General features: G+C 37.8%; 1 protein-coding gene across 2 annotated transcripts; it reads right to left on the bottom strand.

Annotated features, from left to right (window-relative positions):
* Positions 1-507: 507 nt before the first annotated feature.
* On the bottom strand, positions 508-15,449 carry LOC134474293 (zinc finger protein 709-like). 2 transcript variants are annotated; one of them, XM_063241782.1, is made up of 4 exons: positions 15,320-15,449; positions 4,632-4,758; positions 4,372-4,432; positions 508-2,878 (listed from the first exon to the last, which is right to left on the bottom strand). In XM_063241782.1, the coding sequence occupies exons 1-4, from the start codon at positions 15,320-15,322 to the stop codon at positions 1,024-1,026; spliced, it is 2,046 nt and encodes a 681-aa protein (XP_063097852.1). In that variant the 5' UTR covers positions 15,323-15,449; the 3' UTR covers positions 508-1,023. The 2 variants fall into 2 exon arrangements, 1 of the variants encoding a protein (XP_063097852.1); XR_010045036.1 differs by lacking the exon at positions 4,372-4,432 and having other exon boundaries at positions 2,740-2,878; positions 15,320-15,353.
* Positions 15,450-17,256: the final 1,807 nt, after the last annotated feature.

Below are 17,256 nucleotides of genomic sequence, written 5' to 3'. Positions count from 1 at the left end.
CTTCTGTTCTAACCAACTCTGTTTTATTTAGTCATGTTAGGATTTATTCTCTTCAAAAAAATGTAATAAGAACTGTGGGAGTAAAAAAAACTCAAAAAGTGTAATTGTTATTGTACAAAAGAGAGAAAAGGAAGGTGGTCTAAGGGATATAACTGCATGCTTGAGTGTGTAGGATGGAAAACCATATTACTGAGCTTTTGTTGGATCATTGAACAGAACTTTCTGCAATCTCACTGTATGAATGTCCACTTTATATGCTTTAATTTTATAATTTGGACAACTGTTTCTAAGGTGACAAGATGTAACCTATTAACTAGTGATTTCTTACTGAATTCTTTCTTGAAATTCTGTATTACTTGTACCCTTTTACTGCTTTGTTTTTTATTTCCTATCTTTGTTCTCTTTAATTAAAAAATAATCAAACCCAGAATGGATATCTTTTATTTATTTATTGATTGATTGATTGATTGGGCACTGGAGATCCAGCTCATGACCTCACACATGCCAAGCAGGTGCTTAAGCCACTGAGTTAAATCCCCAGCCCACCAATGGATATCTTTTACATCTTGTCATCTTCTGAGAAGTTGCCTCTTCTCTTGAACTTGATACTAGCAAGCATACCCAAAGTGAATAAAATCAGTCAAGGCCAAATAGCATTCAAACAAACCAGCTTCAAAGAAGATCAGTCATAGAAGACAATGTAAGTAATATAGGGTTTCAGGTTTAGTTAATAGGAAATTAAGGATAGTTACCATGGTATAACCTGCTATTTTTGGGTTATCTCTGTGTGCCCTCAAATCTAATATGAGTAGACAGACAAGAACAAAATATAACCAAACTAAATAGAGCAACAAGACTACTGTAGATTTTAAATCCTGATACACTTTTAACAATGTCCTCTGCCTTCTATTTTTAGGCAATTCCTCACCTTTCTCCTTCTCAGGATACTATTATTCACTGTTCAGAGTGATATTAGTCTAGTCTCTTATGTTACACTGCATTTTAAAAGCTTTCCCACATTATTTACATGCGTAAGAGTTTGTCTCCAGTGTGAATTCTTTCATGTTTCTTACAACCTCCCCATGTGCTAAAAGCTTTCCCACATTGCTTACATACATAGGGTTTCTCTCCAGTGTGAATTCTTTCATGTTTCTTACAATTTCCCTGTGTGCTAAAAGCTTTCCCACATTGCTTACATACATATGGTTTCTCTCCAGTGTGAATTCTTTCATGTTTCTTACAATATCCATGTTTGGTAAAAGCTTTCCCACATTGCTTACATACATATGGTTTCTCTCCAGTGTGAATGCGTTCATGTTGCTTACAATGTCCAGAACTAGTGAATCCTTTTCCACATTGCTGACATACATAGGGTTTCTCTCCAGTGTGAATTCTTTCATGACCCTTACAGTTTGCACATGTGTTAAAAGCTTTGCCACATTGCTTACAAACATATGGTTTCTCTCCAGTGTGAATTCTTTCATGTCTCTTACAAACTCCCCATCTGTTAAAAGCTTTCCCACATTGCTTACATATATATGGTTTCTCTCCAGTGTGAATGATTTCATGTATCTTACAATCTCCCCGTGTGCTAAAAGCTTTTCCACATTGCTTACATACATATGGTTTCTCTCCAGTGTGAATACTTTCATGTCTCTTACAGTTTGCACGTGTGTTAAAAGCTTTGCCACATTGCTTACAAACATATGGTTTCTCTCCAGTGTGAATTCTTTCATGTCTCTTACAAACTCCCCGTCTGTTAAAAGCTTTCCCACATTGCTTACATACATATTGTTTCTCTCCAGTGTGAATTCTTTCATGCTGCTTACAATCTCCCTGTGTTTTTAAAGCTTTCCCACATTGCTTACATACATATGGTTTCTCTCCACTGTGAATTCTTTCATGTTTCTTACAGTCTCCCCATGTGTTAAAAGCTTTCCCACATTGCTTACATACATATGGTTTCTCTCCAGTGTGAATTCTTTCATGTTTCTTACAATGTCCATTTTGGGTAAAAGCTTTCCCACATTGCTTACAAACATATGGTTTCTCTCCAGTGTGAATTCTTTCATGTCTCTTACAAACTCCCCGTCTGTTAAAAGCTTTCCCACATTGCTTACATACATATGGTTTCTCTCCAGTGTGAATTCTTTCATGTCTCTTACAGTCTCCCCATGTGTTAAAAGCTTTCCCACATTGCTTACAAACATATGGTTTCTCTCCAGTGTGAATTCTTTCATGTTTCTTACAATATCCATGTGTGGTAAAAGGTTTCCCACATTGCTTACATACATATTGTTTCTCTCCCGTGTGAATTCTTTCATGTTCCTTACAAGGTCCAAGTTGGGTGAAACCTTTTCCACATTGCTTACACACATAGGGTTTCTCTCCATTGTGTACATTTTCATGTATTTGAAAATGAATTTTACTGCTAAAAGCTTTCCTACATTTCTTACATATATGCGATTTCTGCCCAGTGTGAAGTTTTTCATGGATTACACAATAAGTGTGTGTGCTGAAAGCTTTCTCACAGTGCTCACATTCATAACGTTTTTCTCCAGAGTGAAGTCTTTCATTTACTTGACAATATGTACATGTTGTAAAAGCTTTCCCACATTGATTACATACATAGGATCTTTCTCCTCTGTGAATTCTTTCACGTTTCTTACAAATTCCAAGTGTGGTAAAACCTTTCCCGCATTGCTTGCATACATAGGGTTTCCCTCCACTGCAATATTTTTCATGGATCTGAACATTGTCATGTGTTTCTGTATCTTTCACATTCACATTACCTTCTTCAGTACCAAGGAAGACTTCTTTACACTGATTCCATACATCTCCAGATGTATGTCCATAGGATTTCCCTAGCTTGTCATTTCTGTAAAGAAAAAAATCACATATAAGATTTATAACCATATTACTAAGTTTTTGCAGTCTCGCTGTTTGAATCCCCACTTCATATGTTTCACTTTTGTATTTCATATCTATTTCCATGAGCAGCATATGTAATCATCATCTTGCAATTTCTTACTGTTTACTTTCACTTTGAAATTAGCATTATCTCTACTTATTTTGTTTTGTTTAATCTTTCCTTATATAAATTTAAAAAAGAAAAATTCACAGTGAAATGGGTCTCTGTTTAATGACTGCATTAATGTCAAGTTCTGTTTTTAATGCCTGCTAAGAAATTCTGACCATGAAGCAACAGAATGGCCTTGTAAGATATGTTGAAAACAACCATTCCCAAAAGACTGGCATACATTTAGAAATCTTAAAATTTGGTACTTTGAAATGCAGAATCTTTAGCTTCACTTTGGGCATGGGCACATATGTGTATCACATACAGATTATTCTGATATGTTTCCCCATTCCAATCTCCCTTCTGTCCTTAACCTGTAGTTCCCTTTTCCATATTGTCAGTCTTACTTTTCTCTACCAACTTTCTTTCATTACATTCCACAATTTATATTTTGGTGTCTCATCTAAAAGAAACCCTGTGACCTTTTATGTTTTATAGCTGAGCTATTTCACTGAATTGATGGGTGAAAGACCCATCTATTTCTTATGGCAAATGACATTATATTATTTATTTTTTGACATTATATAACACATATTTTCTTTTCTGGGCTGGGAATGAACAACAGGTATTAGCATAAAATCTGTAGCTTTTTAAAAATCTATTTTAAGAGATTTTCGCTGATCATTAAGCTGTGAAGTTTGAACTTGAAATTGCCATTCTGCAAAATCTGATTCCTAGTGTGCTGGGTTTACAAGAATGCACAGTCACAGAGAGTCTATTAATATTTTCCTTCTCCACAAATCCAGTGATAGATAGATAAGCTTCAAGGCCTGATCTGTTATAACTTAATCTGCTTTGTATATGAGTAAGCATGTATCAGTATTTTATGCAGATTTGAGATTTTAAAAATATCCAGGACAAGTGTGAGGGGATCAATTTCTACAGACAACTGCATACTGATATTCAAAATGAGTGCAATAACATTCCACCAGCCTACTAAGAATATTAATCAGAATGGCTGATTCTCTAGAGAATGTCTTGGAAACATGAGCACTCAGTTTTATTTCAAATTCTATTGCAAACTTAGCAATTGTTAGATAATGAATGTGTTATATTCACATGTAGACATGGGTAGAAAAACTGAAGGCAACTCAAAGTGTATCCTTTTTGTATTCATCTATATGCAATGTCATACATTTTCATGATTTATTTCGCTCATATATACACTAGCTTATACATCTTCAGAGAATATTACTGACATTAAATTGAATGGTGTCTCTTTCTTTGGTTGTCATTTTTCTGCTACTCACTAATTACTGAGGAACACTCCTCTCCTTGTGAGTGCGAATTACCTTAAGTAGCTCCAGTAAATTTTGCCTTCTTTTTCAGCTTCCTGGATATCCCAGAGTCCTCCTGAATTGTAGACATAGAAATACCAGGACTCTTTAGAGTAATACATACAAATTAATAGGTTTTGTTTAGAGTTATGATATAATGTGTCCAGGTCTGAGATATTTTTAAAAATATTTTCATATTCTTTTTCATGAACCAGCACTAATGAGCAAGAAACAATATTCTGACAGCATGAGGGGCAAAAAGATTTTATCCTTACCTATCAGAGTCATGTTCCTAAAGGTTTCGCCCATCACATCTCTGTAGAGCTTCTTTTGGGATGGACTCAGCAAAGTCCACTCCTCATTGCTGAAGTTCACGACCACATCCTCAAAGGTCACCACCTCCTAAAGGATCATACATATATTTCTCAATGGAAGGTTGAGACCCCAGGTTTGGGATATCTTAAACTTTCTCCTAGAAATCTGAATCAAAAGCAAAGTGTGGTGGTGCATATCTATAATCCCAGCACTCAAAAGGCTGAGACAGGATGGCATCAGTGTGGTCAGGGCAATTCTAGGCTCCATAGGGTGTTCAAATCCACCTGATATACATACAGAAAGCTTGTCTCAATAAAACAAAACTAAACTAAACAAATACAACCAAACAAAACAGCTGAATGAAGACTGATTTCTTCCAATTTTAATCCATGTCTTGGTCATTAATTTTGTGTATATACACATTTTTGAAGACAGCAAATTTGATGCTAGATTGCAACTCACTGCTAATGTAACAGCCAAATAGGAGCACTGATTCTTGTGCTGAATCACGGCAAGATTCCCCTTGCACTGTCTCTAAAGCAGAGCTCACAGTGAAAAGCCTGCAGGACCAGCAACCACAAAGCACCGAGGCAGATAAATATCCCATCAATTGACTGGAAAGTCAAGCAAGCACCTCCCCTCCCCAGTCAGCAGTGGTGGTTTGGCAAATTGCAGCCCTTCCAGGGGGAAAATCAGCAGCAGCTCCTGAGATCCATGCCAACCTGGAATTTAGGACACTGGGAAGCCAGTCAAGCACCACTTCTCCCTGGTAAGTGGTGGCAGTCTGTAAGACTGCAGCCCTTCCAGGGGGAGAACCAGCAGCAGCTCCTGAGATCCATGCTATGTTGAAACTTAGGATGCTGTGAAACCAAACAACCAGCCTGTCTCCCTAGTAAGCAATAGTGAACCTACTGATGCACCACCTAGAATCAAACATCCCACTTCCCTAACCCTCTTCTCCTGTCACCCCCCACCATTAGCAAATGGGAACCAGAAATCTGAGCATCTCCTGGGAAGTTGACCATAGCAAATAAGGGGGACTTCCTTCTACTATTTCTTTTAAGGAAAATGTTTTTATTATTGTTTCACTCTATTCTGATTAATGGTACTGCTCCATTCAATATTCTGTTTGGATAAGTTCTATAACATTCTGTATTTCATCTCACTTTGATATATGTGATTAAAGAACAACTATTACAAAGATAAAATATACTGTGATACCTATTACTGTTATCCCAGTAACCTGTTGTGAAGTTGTGTACCAATTTCACTGTGTGATCTTAGTTGGCCTTATGCTGCCTTGTTCTGTTGTATTTTACCAATTTCAATATTCAAAAAAAATCTCATCAATCACTTTGATAGACTACAGATGATGTCTCTTCAAATCTCATTTAAGCCAATGAGTACTTTGTTCTTAATATACTTAAGCAGAATTTTGAAACATTAATTTGCTTTCATAGAACAAAACATAAATAACATCAAATATGGTACATAAATAATAACTCAAGTGTTAGTGGAAAATGGCTGTATTTTTAAAATATGTATATAAAATGAAACCAGGCCCAAGCTGTAAATTATACCTCACTGTTACCAAGTGATCACTTTCAATTCAAATATAAGAAATATATCTTTGGAGGCTGGTGAAGGACTTCTTCCTTGAATTTGGGGCTATCCTAAGTTACAGAGCTGTCTAAAATAGACAATCCCTGACTGAGACACCGAACAAAGTGAAAATTAAAAAGAGACTGCATAAGATATCTTTGGTTTGTTTTAAAACATTATAGGCACACAATACAGAAAAATTCCAACAATACACAACACTTTCTGTGGAACAATGTGGATATCTTCCATACTACACAGAAAACACTTTCATAGTTGCGTATTTAGCTCAGTGGCATGAACGCCTGCCTGGAAAGCATAGGTCATGAGTTTGATCCTTGGTACAAAAAAAAAATTCAAATTTCACTTTCATGACCCTGGGGCATAATTAGAGCTAATCAAAATTAGATCTCAAGTATGGAACACAAAAATAATGGGTTGACAGGGTTGTGGAATACTGATTGTTGCCAGAGCTGGTGTTGATCACCTCAATGAAGCAATCAGAATCCAACTTTACTTCATACTTACTCTAAGAACTACCTGACTTTCAGTGAAGACCCTCACTGTTGTATGTCCTGCTATTTGCTTCCTGCATCCTCTCCTGTCAGTCACTTCCACATCCTTTCCATACTCCTCTGATCCATCCTAAGAAGAAAACCCTTCATGCCTAACTATTGATATCACTGCCAAATTTCTATTTAGGGCTTCTCATTTACATCACTTAGATAAGTCCATTGCAGAGCATCTCTATATTTAAACTGTCTATGAACAACCAAGCTACTAAATCAGCTCTTAACTTAGAGATGACACCTCTATTCCTTTCCATTCAGAAGGATATCACGTGTATATGTCCATGCAAATGCCTAAATTTTGGGATTTTTCGATGAGAATTTAACAGGTAGCCCTTTCTGGAATTTGTCTTTCACAAATATTTACCCTGTCCTTGATAACACTTTCATATTTGCTTCATTTTTCTCAGACTTCAAAACTCTATGGCTTTTCTTACAAACCTAGACTGTGAGCGGGGTTGCCACCTAAATTATTAAGTATGCTCAGAAATTATTTTGCACTGATCTGTATAATACACAGGAGTTCACCAGGTGTTTGGGAAGCCTTTCTCCACTGAGGCACACTACTACAAATCCCTGAATTGTCAGGACCTTTGTCACTACCTGTCCTGAGGATGGAAATATGAGAACATACTATAATTTAAGGAGATCACTATAAATACAAAAAAGCCAAGTTTAAGTTGAGCCATTGTGGCTATGAGGCCACATATTACAGACATTAATAAATTCCAGACATTCCAGATCTGCTACTCTGAGGAAAGAGAGCAGAGACCAAGTTCATTACTGCTCTACAAGCTACAAATCATCATGGTCAGGGTCTTCCCAAGCTCCTTCCAATGCCTAAGATGGTGGAGTTACCAGGCTAGCAATGAATTTGAAAGATGATACTTGAGTCTGCTGCTCTCATAGTGAAGCCAGGGGTTTGGGGACCTCCAAATCACCCTTGCCAATAGCAAGAGGCAAAAGGGACAGTGAATGACCCATGGGCAATGCTGCAGGACCTCAGAAGCTGAAGCTAACTAAATACCTGGGGCTCCAGACACCGGAACTACTCCTAAATACTTGTAACTGGTTTCACCCAATCCACCCTATTTCTGGGCTTCCATCCACAACCTCACTATTCCATGGTTCCAGGATCTCTCAGGTTCTTTGCTAATCAGGCCACAGGACATCGAACGTACTAAATGAGATCCAGCAAGCATTTTGCTACCACTATTGTACTCAGAACAGATAAATCATGCTGAGACAACAGAAGAGACAGAAGTCACAGCCAGCAATGGCCCGCCTGATTGGACAGTTCATATAGCCTGCCCCTTCATCACTGATTGCCTCCTGCTCTACTGCTCTTCTTCTGAGTCAAGAATAAACAGGGAAAGGAACCCCTCCCTGAAAGCGAGGGTCCCAAATGATAGACTGTATTGCAGAGACTTCTGGAGCTGTCATTCTTCTACAGTGGTGAACTCAGCTCGACAGAGCAGTGTTTGTACTGAAGAGCTTTACCTCAGGCTTTTAATTTTCAAATCCGTTTTATTTCAAGGAAAAAAGAGCGCATCAAGTAAAATTGAATTTCAAAACATGTCAATCAGGGAGCAAAACTGGTATATACATTGCACATTGTCATCCCCAGATCATTCACCCAGACCACAAGACATCTCTAATCAGTTTTCCAAACAGTCTGTTACAGGCACCTGAGTTACTTAAATACTCTTGGCATGAACCAGGGCCAGGTCCTCCAAGGAGACCATGCAGGAGACCAGATACCTTACAACTATGGGGAAGACTGACACCTCATGCTATGGGCCAAGGCTAAAGACAATGATAAGCAAATTCATCCATATCCTAAGGATAGATATTCTAAATAGTTCCCTAGCACTCTGAGGAAGTCAGGAGTCACCATTCAAAGAAATGTATCCTTATCCTAAAGAGTGACATTCTAAATAGTTCCTATCATACTGAGGAACTCAGAAGTCACCCTCCCAAACCCCTAAGGGAAGAGTCACAGCTGCCTAAGAATGCCTGCTTTCTATGTGACTCCCTTCCCCCTTTGTTCCCAATTTAATCAGCTTTACCTGAACTTAATAATCCTATTGGGTACCATAGCTCTTTCCCATCTTATATCCATTTGCATTGTGAGTTTCTAGTTTTCCCCACCTTAACCTCATTTCACCACATGATTTTACTTTATAAAGTTCCCTGGAAAGGACAATGTTTGGCAACCTGCTCAGGACTCCTTCGCTCTCTCAGGCAGCTTTCTTTCTCTCAATAAGTACATTCTTATCTTAACCTCTGTTGTTCCTAAAATTCATTCTTTGACTTTACAGAAAAAAAACCCTCATATTAAACATAGTAGACCGGGAGATTCATTCTGCTATAGCAATATCGATATAAACATTTCTCTTTCTTGAAGTCAGAGAAATCAGTTAAAGTTTGTATCACACAATGTTGATCTCACCTTACCAGGTATACTTGCATTGAAGGCCTTTATCCCTGCCTTTAAGTGCTGCTTCATTTTCTGAAAGTGAACTAATCTGTAATTTTGGTTATGGAATCTAAAATGCATTAAGGAAATGACTCAAAATTTCTTATGAATGGTTTACCACCAGCCATGGAGGAAGTCAGAGAGCAAAAATTCTTTGTTTTGATTTCTTCATTCAAACCAAAGGATGTACTTGAAAGAGTTTTGCCCTAGAAACAATTACAGGACCTCATGGTGGTCGTTCAAGGTGGGAGAATGTGAAATCAGGGGTGCTTACTCATATGGTCACTTCCTCTTTTCCCCTTGAATACAACTTCCTCTTTCCTTCCCAGGGTCCTAAAGAAAATTCCCATCAGCTCCTGGCATGACATAAATGTCCCTTCCAAGCACCACATGCAGTCAAAAGTCACATATATGCCATATCCCCCTAGTCAGTTGGAAAAAAAAAGCTGAAGTTTAAGTTGAGCCATTGTGGCTATGAGGCCCTGCATAGCCTCATAGTCTTGGTGGCTGTGGGCTCCTCTCCATATTCTTTAAGTAAAGGACCACATTTACATTTCTTATATTCTGCTTCTCTATTGTGCTAATTTATCTCCTCAGTAACCTCAGTAATCTAACCCATTTTAAACCTATCTCACTACATGATTTTATTCTATAAAGTCCCTAGAAAAGTCAGAGTCCTTTGCTACTGGCTCAGCACCCCTTCTGTTTCTCTCAGACAGAAACTTTCTGATAGGATTTTTGGTGTAGTAAAGAAGAGAATATAAATTAAAAATGGCCTTTATTCTAAGATGATAGAACCCCAGGACCACTGGGCATCTGGCTTTTTCTTCTGGAAATGTGTGGGAGGCATACATATAGTTTTTGACTTGGGTGGTGCTTAAAGGTGGCATTGGTGATATGCAAGTAGCTGATTGAGATTCTTTTCTGGCCACAGTAGGTTGAATAGGAGAGAGGAAAGTGACTTCAAGGTAAAAGTCCACTGGTTCCACTTCCCACTTTGAAAATATCCTATTTAGAGAAAAATACTTTCACTTTCTTTCTCTCAATAAATATATTCTGCTCTTCAACTCTGTTGTTCCTAAAATTCATTCTTGCATTTTAGAGAACACAAACTCATACCAGACATATAAGGTCAGGAGTTTCATTCCACTATATCATGGTGTGGCTGCCTGTATTTCTAACTAACTCAGCTGCCCGTAACTTTAAGAATTGTTTACCAATTTGACTTGGAGTAATTGTAGCAAATAAAATGTTCTTAATGGATATAGGGAAGTATACCATTAAATTGAAAAAATGATTATCACAGTTTTTTGACCCAGCATCAGCCAACATTTTTAACTTTCAAGTATGTGGGAAAACAAAAAATAAAAACAACTCCGAAAATAGCAATCTTATAGGGGACATTACATCATTCACTGTAATTGCCTTGTTATCTTCAGGTATTTCTTAGACCACAAAAGAAACATTGAGCCTATTAATTAACACGTATCAGTTTCAATAAATGTGCTCATAGCCCTGCATCTTGAAAACTGTGAATTTTTTTTGTATGAGGGTTTGCACTCATAACTTTTGGCTCTCCAGGCAGCTGCTTGTGTCACTGAGCTCAATCCCCAGCCCCAACAACTTTAGATACTAAATATAACTATTAACAAGGTTTAATTTGCCATTGACCTATTTAGTTATAGACTTTGTAAACCTACATTTTCACGAATGAAATTATTTTCTTTCTTTGCAATTTATATTACATTTTCTTTAGGTACAACGTATCAAAGTTACAACCTAGCACTTCCCAGGAAGGCCTTTCTGCCTGCTGAGCTAAAGCCCTGGCCTGTATTAATGAATATTTTTAAATGTATAAACATCACCTTATCCATTCAAATAGTATTGTGATTTTAGCAAAGGATGTCAATATAGACAGAAATTGATATACAATCAGAGAGGAAATGGAACCTCAAAGAGTCAATGCAAAAAACTAAACACAACAATCACTGCTACAGGCACAGGTTTAGAAAGGCAGACCTGAAGGTGAAGATGCAGTGACCATGTCTACATGCTCCTGAACAGAAAAACAACAGCTTGAAATGTACTACAGTTACCACCACCTCCTCCAGGAAGTCCAGATATGCATCAATTACCATACTCAATGACCAGAACAACTGGCCTATTTTTCCCACAAAATGCCTTGCCTCTTTCCACATACCTTTTCTTGCTGACTTGTTCCCCTGATTAATAATATTAGTTAAGCAGCTATAAGCTTATAGGTTGATTGTAGTTTGAGACCCTCACTGTACTCACATTGTGACTTTCCTGTATAAATGACCCCTGACAATAGGTCTTTGTCCAAATCACCGAAGACCACTCATGAAAATTCAGTGCTATTCTTCTCTCTTTTTTTCTAAGAAAAATTTTTAACTTCATTTTGTGACTTCATTTCTCAATCTTGCGCATTTGACAGCAAACAGGGCAGGGTTATATTTCTCTTATTTCAATTTAAATATGAAATGTCTGCTAAAGGCCATGTTCCAAAGCCTGAATTTCAAGCTGCTTGTTTGCCATGAGTTTCACATTTCCATGAGCTTTTAGAAGTCCTCAGTCTAGTGAACTGAAAATATATTGGAGGAAGGAGGTCACTGCTGTCCTGTAGCACAATAGGTGCCATTCCTAAGTCTGTGTTTGTCACTGTCTCCTGGATACCTGTACATGGCCTTCTTTACTCTGCAGCATCATTCAATAATTCTCATTTTATATAAGTCAACTTTCACTCAGCTCTATTATTGTTTTTTTTAAATACTTTTTCTGTCTCCTTGGTTGTTTAATTTTTTCATTTAATTTTTCATTTAAAGACATAGTCTCTCTTTGGAGTTCTGGCCAGCCTGGCACTCACTATGTAGGTTAGGCATCTTTGAATAGATGGCCATTCTCCTGTTTGAGCTTCTTCATTGCTGGGGAAAAGAGGTGGCCATTACAGCACATGGCATTTGTCTTTTTTCTCTTCTCCTTTTCACAATTATTCTTTCATTTCAGTGCCACTGTCATTTAATTCTGGTGTTTGCTTGTGTTAGTAAGGTTTCTGTAGCTTGAGTTGAGTTTGTGAACAATAACATAGGAAACCAAGCAACCCAATTGAGAAATGTGGAATTTCATTAGCAGGTCTCAGGAACACTTGTATACAGAACCCCTACCCCCATTTCAGGATCTAAACAAGAGGCTCTGAACTGGAAAGTTAGAGATGTTTTAAAAGATAAAATCACAAAAAGATCCTGTTGGAAATCACTTAGCTAGAATCTTATAATAATTTTTGGATGACAACTGTATTCTGCTTCTTTTGTTGAGAGGTTTATTTTTTTCTTTGGGCACAGCTCATTTTGCTTTTCTCCTGGGATTATACCCTGTGTGATTTTCCATTTTTCTGAGTGAAATATAGGGCACTAGTTAAATGTAAAGCTCAAGATGGCATCTATTATGGCAAGCTACAATACAGCTAAGTTACAAGCCTCAATATTTTCTAGGGTAAATAGACACATATCTATAATCTCACACTTAAGACGCTGAGACAGGAGTGTTGCTTTGAGGTTAGGGCAATTCTGCTCTCCATAAAGGGTTCAAACTAGCTGATATACATAGAGAAAACTTGTCTCAATAAAACAAAACTAAACTAAACAAATAAAACCAAACAAAACAGCTGAATAGAGACTGATTTCTTCAAATCTTAATTCCATATCTTGGGGATTAATTTTTGGTATATACACATTTTTTGAGACAGCAAATTTAATGCTCTATTGCAACTCACAGCTAATGTAACAGCTAAATAGGAGCACTGATTCTTATGCTGAGTCACTGCAAGAGTCACTGTGCACTGTCTCTACAGCAGAGCTCATAGTGAGAGCCTGCAGGACCAGCATCCATAAAGCACAGAGGCGGACAAATATCTCATGAATCACTTTGATGTACTAACAATGATATCTCTTCAAATCTCATTTAGGCCACTGAGTCCTTTGTTCTTAATACACTTAAGTAGCATTTTGATATTTTAAGTTGGCTTCATAGAACAAAACATAAATAACATCAAATATGATACATAAATAATAACTCAAATGTTCATGGAAAACTGCTGTATGTAAAAAATGTATAAAAAATGAAACCAGGTATAAGTTTCAAATTATAGTTCAGTGTCACCAAGTGATCACTCTCCATTCAGATATAAGAAATATGTCTTGGGTGGCTGATGCAGGAGAACTTCCTTGAGTTTGGGGCTAGCCTAAGTTACAGAGCTGTCTCAACTATAGAAACCCTGACTGAGACACCCCACAGACAATGTGAAACTTGAAAAGTGACTGCACACAACACCTTTGGTTTGCTTTAAAAACTATATCCATACAATATAGAAAAATTCCACAATATTCAACATTTTCTGAGGAACAATATTGATATCATACATAGTATATAGAAAACACTTTCAGAGCTGGGTATTTAGCTCAGCAGCATGCACATCTACCTATCAAGCTTGAGATCATGAGTTCGATCGCTGTTACAAAAAAAATTTCAAATTTCACCTTCATGACACTGGGTCATAATTAGAGATAATCAAAATTAGATCTCAAGTGAAGAACACAGAATTCATGGGTTGACAAGGATGTGGAATACTGATTCTTACCAGAGTGGATGTTTTTCACCTCAAGGAAGAAACCATAAGCCAACTTTTTCTTCATGCTTACCGTAAGAACTACCTGACTTTCAATACTCTCTGCTTTATGTCCTGCTATTGGCACAATGCGTCCTGCCAGTCACTTCCACATGCTTTCCATGCTCGTCTGATCCACGCTAAGCAGAAAACCCTTCATGACTAAACTATTGATATCCCTGCACAATTTTAATTTATGGCATCTCGTTTAACCACTTAGTAAAGTCCATTGCAGAGCCTTTCCATATTTCAACAATGTATATGATCAACCAAGCTATTAAATCACCTCTTAATTCAGAGATGACACCCATATTCCTTTCCATTCAGAAGGATATCACGTGTATATGTTCATGCAAATGACTACATTTAGGCATTTTTCAATGAGAATTTAACAGGCAGCCCTTTCTGGAATTTGTCCTTAGCAAACACACTTTTCCCTGCCCTTGATGACACATTTATATCTGCTTCATTTTTCTCAAAATTCAAACTTCTATGGCTGTTCTCCCAAACATCGTCTATGAGCACATGTGTCACATGAAGTATGTTCAGAAATTCTTTGCATTGCTCTTTGTAATACACAACAGTTCATCCGGTGTTTGGGAAGCCTTCCTCCACTGAGGCACATCACTACACATCTTTGAACTCTCAGAACCTTTGCCTCCTCATTTCATGAGCATGGAAATATGAAAACATAGTATAAATTTAGGCGATCACAAAATACATAAATGCATAAGTTTAAGGAGAGCCGTTGTGGCTATGAGGTCCTGCATCACAGACACATAAACTTCTGGCTTTCAGATGTGTTACTGACAGGAATGAGATCAGAGACCTAGCTTATTACAGCTGCACCCAGCTTGAAACCACATCGGACTCAGGGTCTCCTCATGCCCCTTCTTGGACCCAGACTGTTGGAGGAGAAAGGGCAGCAGGCAATTTCAAAAATGGCATTGTGGCCTGGTGGTATCACAGTAGCAATAGCATTCTAGGGACCCAGAACTGTCCTGGCCCCAGCGAGAGGTAAAAGGGGCAGAGGATGACTCACTGCTAGCACTAGAGGATCTCAGGGTCAGATGCTAAGCACACAGGCTCTAGACAGCACAGCTGATTCTCACCACTTGTTTTTTTTTTTTTTTTTTTTTAATTTTAATTTTATTTTTGGTCTTTTTCCTTTTTATCGGTACTGGGGATCGAACTCATGACTGCCTGCTTTCAAGACAGGCGCTTATGCTGCCGAGCTAATCCCTGAGCCCCTTCTCATCACTTCTAACTGGTCTCAACCAGATTCCACCGCATTTCACTGCTCCCTTCCCATAACATCACCATTGCGTAGTTTGGAGGTCTCCCAGGTTCTTTCTAAGCAGTTCACAGCGAATAGAAGCAAAAAATAGTGGTCTAGGAAACATCTAGTGCTCCCTTCTTTGCCCTGGCCTTGCAATTGACGCCATGACACCGGAAGACACCGCCTACCTTGGCCCGCCTGATTGGACAGTTCTTACAGCCAGCCTCTTCATCACTGATTGGCTCCTGCTCTCCTGCCTGCCTTCCCCACCAAGAATAATTACATAAAAAAAACCCACCCTGTAACTGTGGATCCCCAATGAAAGATGGTGGAAGCTTCTGGAGCTGACTGTCTTCTGGAATGTTGACCTCAGCTCGTCTGATGTGTATTTGCACTGAAAGTCTTTATCTCAGTCCTTGTTTTTTCTCCCAAACCCATTTTATTTGAAAGTTAAAAAATAAAAAATGGTCCAGGGATTTAGCTTAAGCGCCTGCCTGGCAAGCTAGAGGTCATACATTCCATCCAAGATCTGGCTACCACAAACTGTGCTGCTATAAACGTGGGTGCACATATATCACTGTGGTATGATGATTTTTATTCTTTTGGGTAGATACGCAGAAGGAGAATAGCTGAGTTGAGTGGGACCTGTAGACCTCGTTTGTGTGGAATCTCCACACTGATTTCCCTAGTGGTTGCTTTACCACCAACAATGGAGAAGGGTTCCTTTTTCCCCCATAACCCTTTCAGCATTCGTTATTGCTTGATTTCTTGACAGTAGGCGTTTTTCTGGGGCAAGGTGACATATCAGTGTTATTTAATTTGCAATTGTAAAATGAAGAATGATGCAGAACATTTTGTCACATATTTATTTGCTGTTTGTATTTCTTCATCTTAGTATTGTGTATTTCACCTCAGATGCACATTTCTGGATTGGGTCTTTAAATCTGGGAAGACTGAAATTTTTTAGTTTTCCGTGCTCTGAATAGTAATACTTTGTCTGAGGAACAGCAGGCAAACATTTTCTCCCACATTGTGGGTTGTCTCTTCACTCTGTTAGTGATTTCACTTGCTGTTAAAATGTTTTTCAGTAGGGTGAGATTCTCACTTAATTCTCTTTGATTTTTGCTGTTCAATCCATGTTTTCCTCATAAAGTCTTTGCTTACATCAGTGTCTTCAAGAGTTTTACTTACTTCATCTTGCAGAAGATTTAATGTTCGTGTTTTAATATAAGATCTTTGATCTATTCTGATCTTAGCTTAATACACATTGAAAGATAATATTCAGAACGTATAGAGCCAGTTTTTCCAGCACCATTTATTAAAGAGACTGCTTTTCTTCCAATGGCTCTGTTTGGCACCTTTGTCAAAGATAAGATGGTTTAGTGATCTGGGGTTGTTTCTCCATCTTCTAATTTGTTCCTTTGACCTTTGGGTCTGGTTTTCTTGTTTTGTTTTTTATCAGTACCACCCTTTTTTAAAATCACAATACCTTTATAGTATAATTTCAAGTCAGGGATTTTGATGAACCCTATCTTTTCTTTTTTGCCCAGGATCATCTTTGCTACCCTAGGTCTCTTCTGGTTCCAGATGAATTTTAGGATTTATTTTGTGTAATTCTTTGAGATATGCTATGGGGTTTTGATTGGGGTTGCACTAAATCTGTACAATAGCTTTGGAAGTATGGTATTTTCACTATATTGAATTTCCCTACCCAAGACTATGGGATAGCTCTTCATTTTAGAATATCGTCTTCAATCTCCTTTTTGAGAGTACTGTGGTTTACAGTATAGAGATCCTTTACATCCTTTGTTAGATTGATTCCTAAGTAGTTCATTTGGTTGGATGCTATTGTAAAAGTTATTGTTTGCTTGATTTCTCTTTCCATGAGTTTTTTATTCTTGTTTATGAAATCTAGTGATTGTTGAGTATTGTCTTTGTAACCAGCTATATTACTGAATTTTCTTCTTAAACTAGAATT

This window comes from Cavia porcellus, unplaced genomic scaffold (assembly GCF_034190915.1).
Source record: "Cavia porcellus strain 051 isolate PalLab524CR breed Dunkin Hartley unplaced genomic scaffold, mCavPor4.1 scaffold_32, whole genome shotgun sequence".
NCBI classification, from domain to species: domain Eukaryota; kingdom Metazoa; phylum Chordata; class Mammalia; order Rodentia; family Caviidae; genus Cavia; species Cavia porcellus.
Note: the sequence above shows the minus strand (reverse complement) of the source record. Positions and strands in the feature narration are given on the sequence as shown.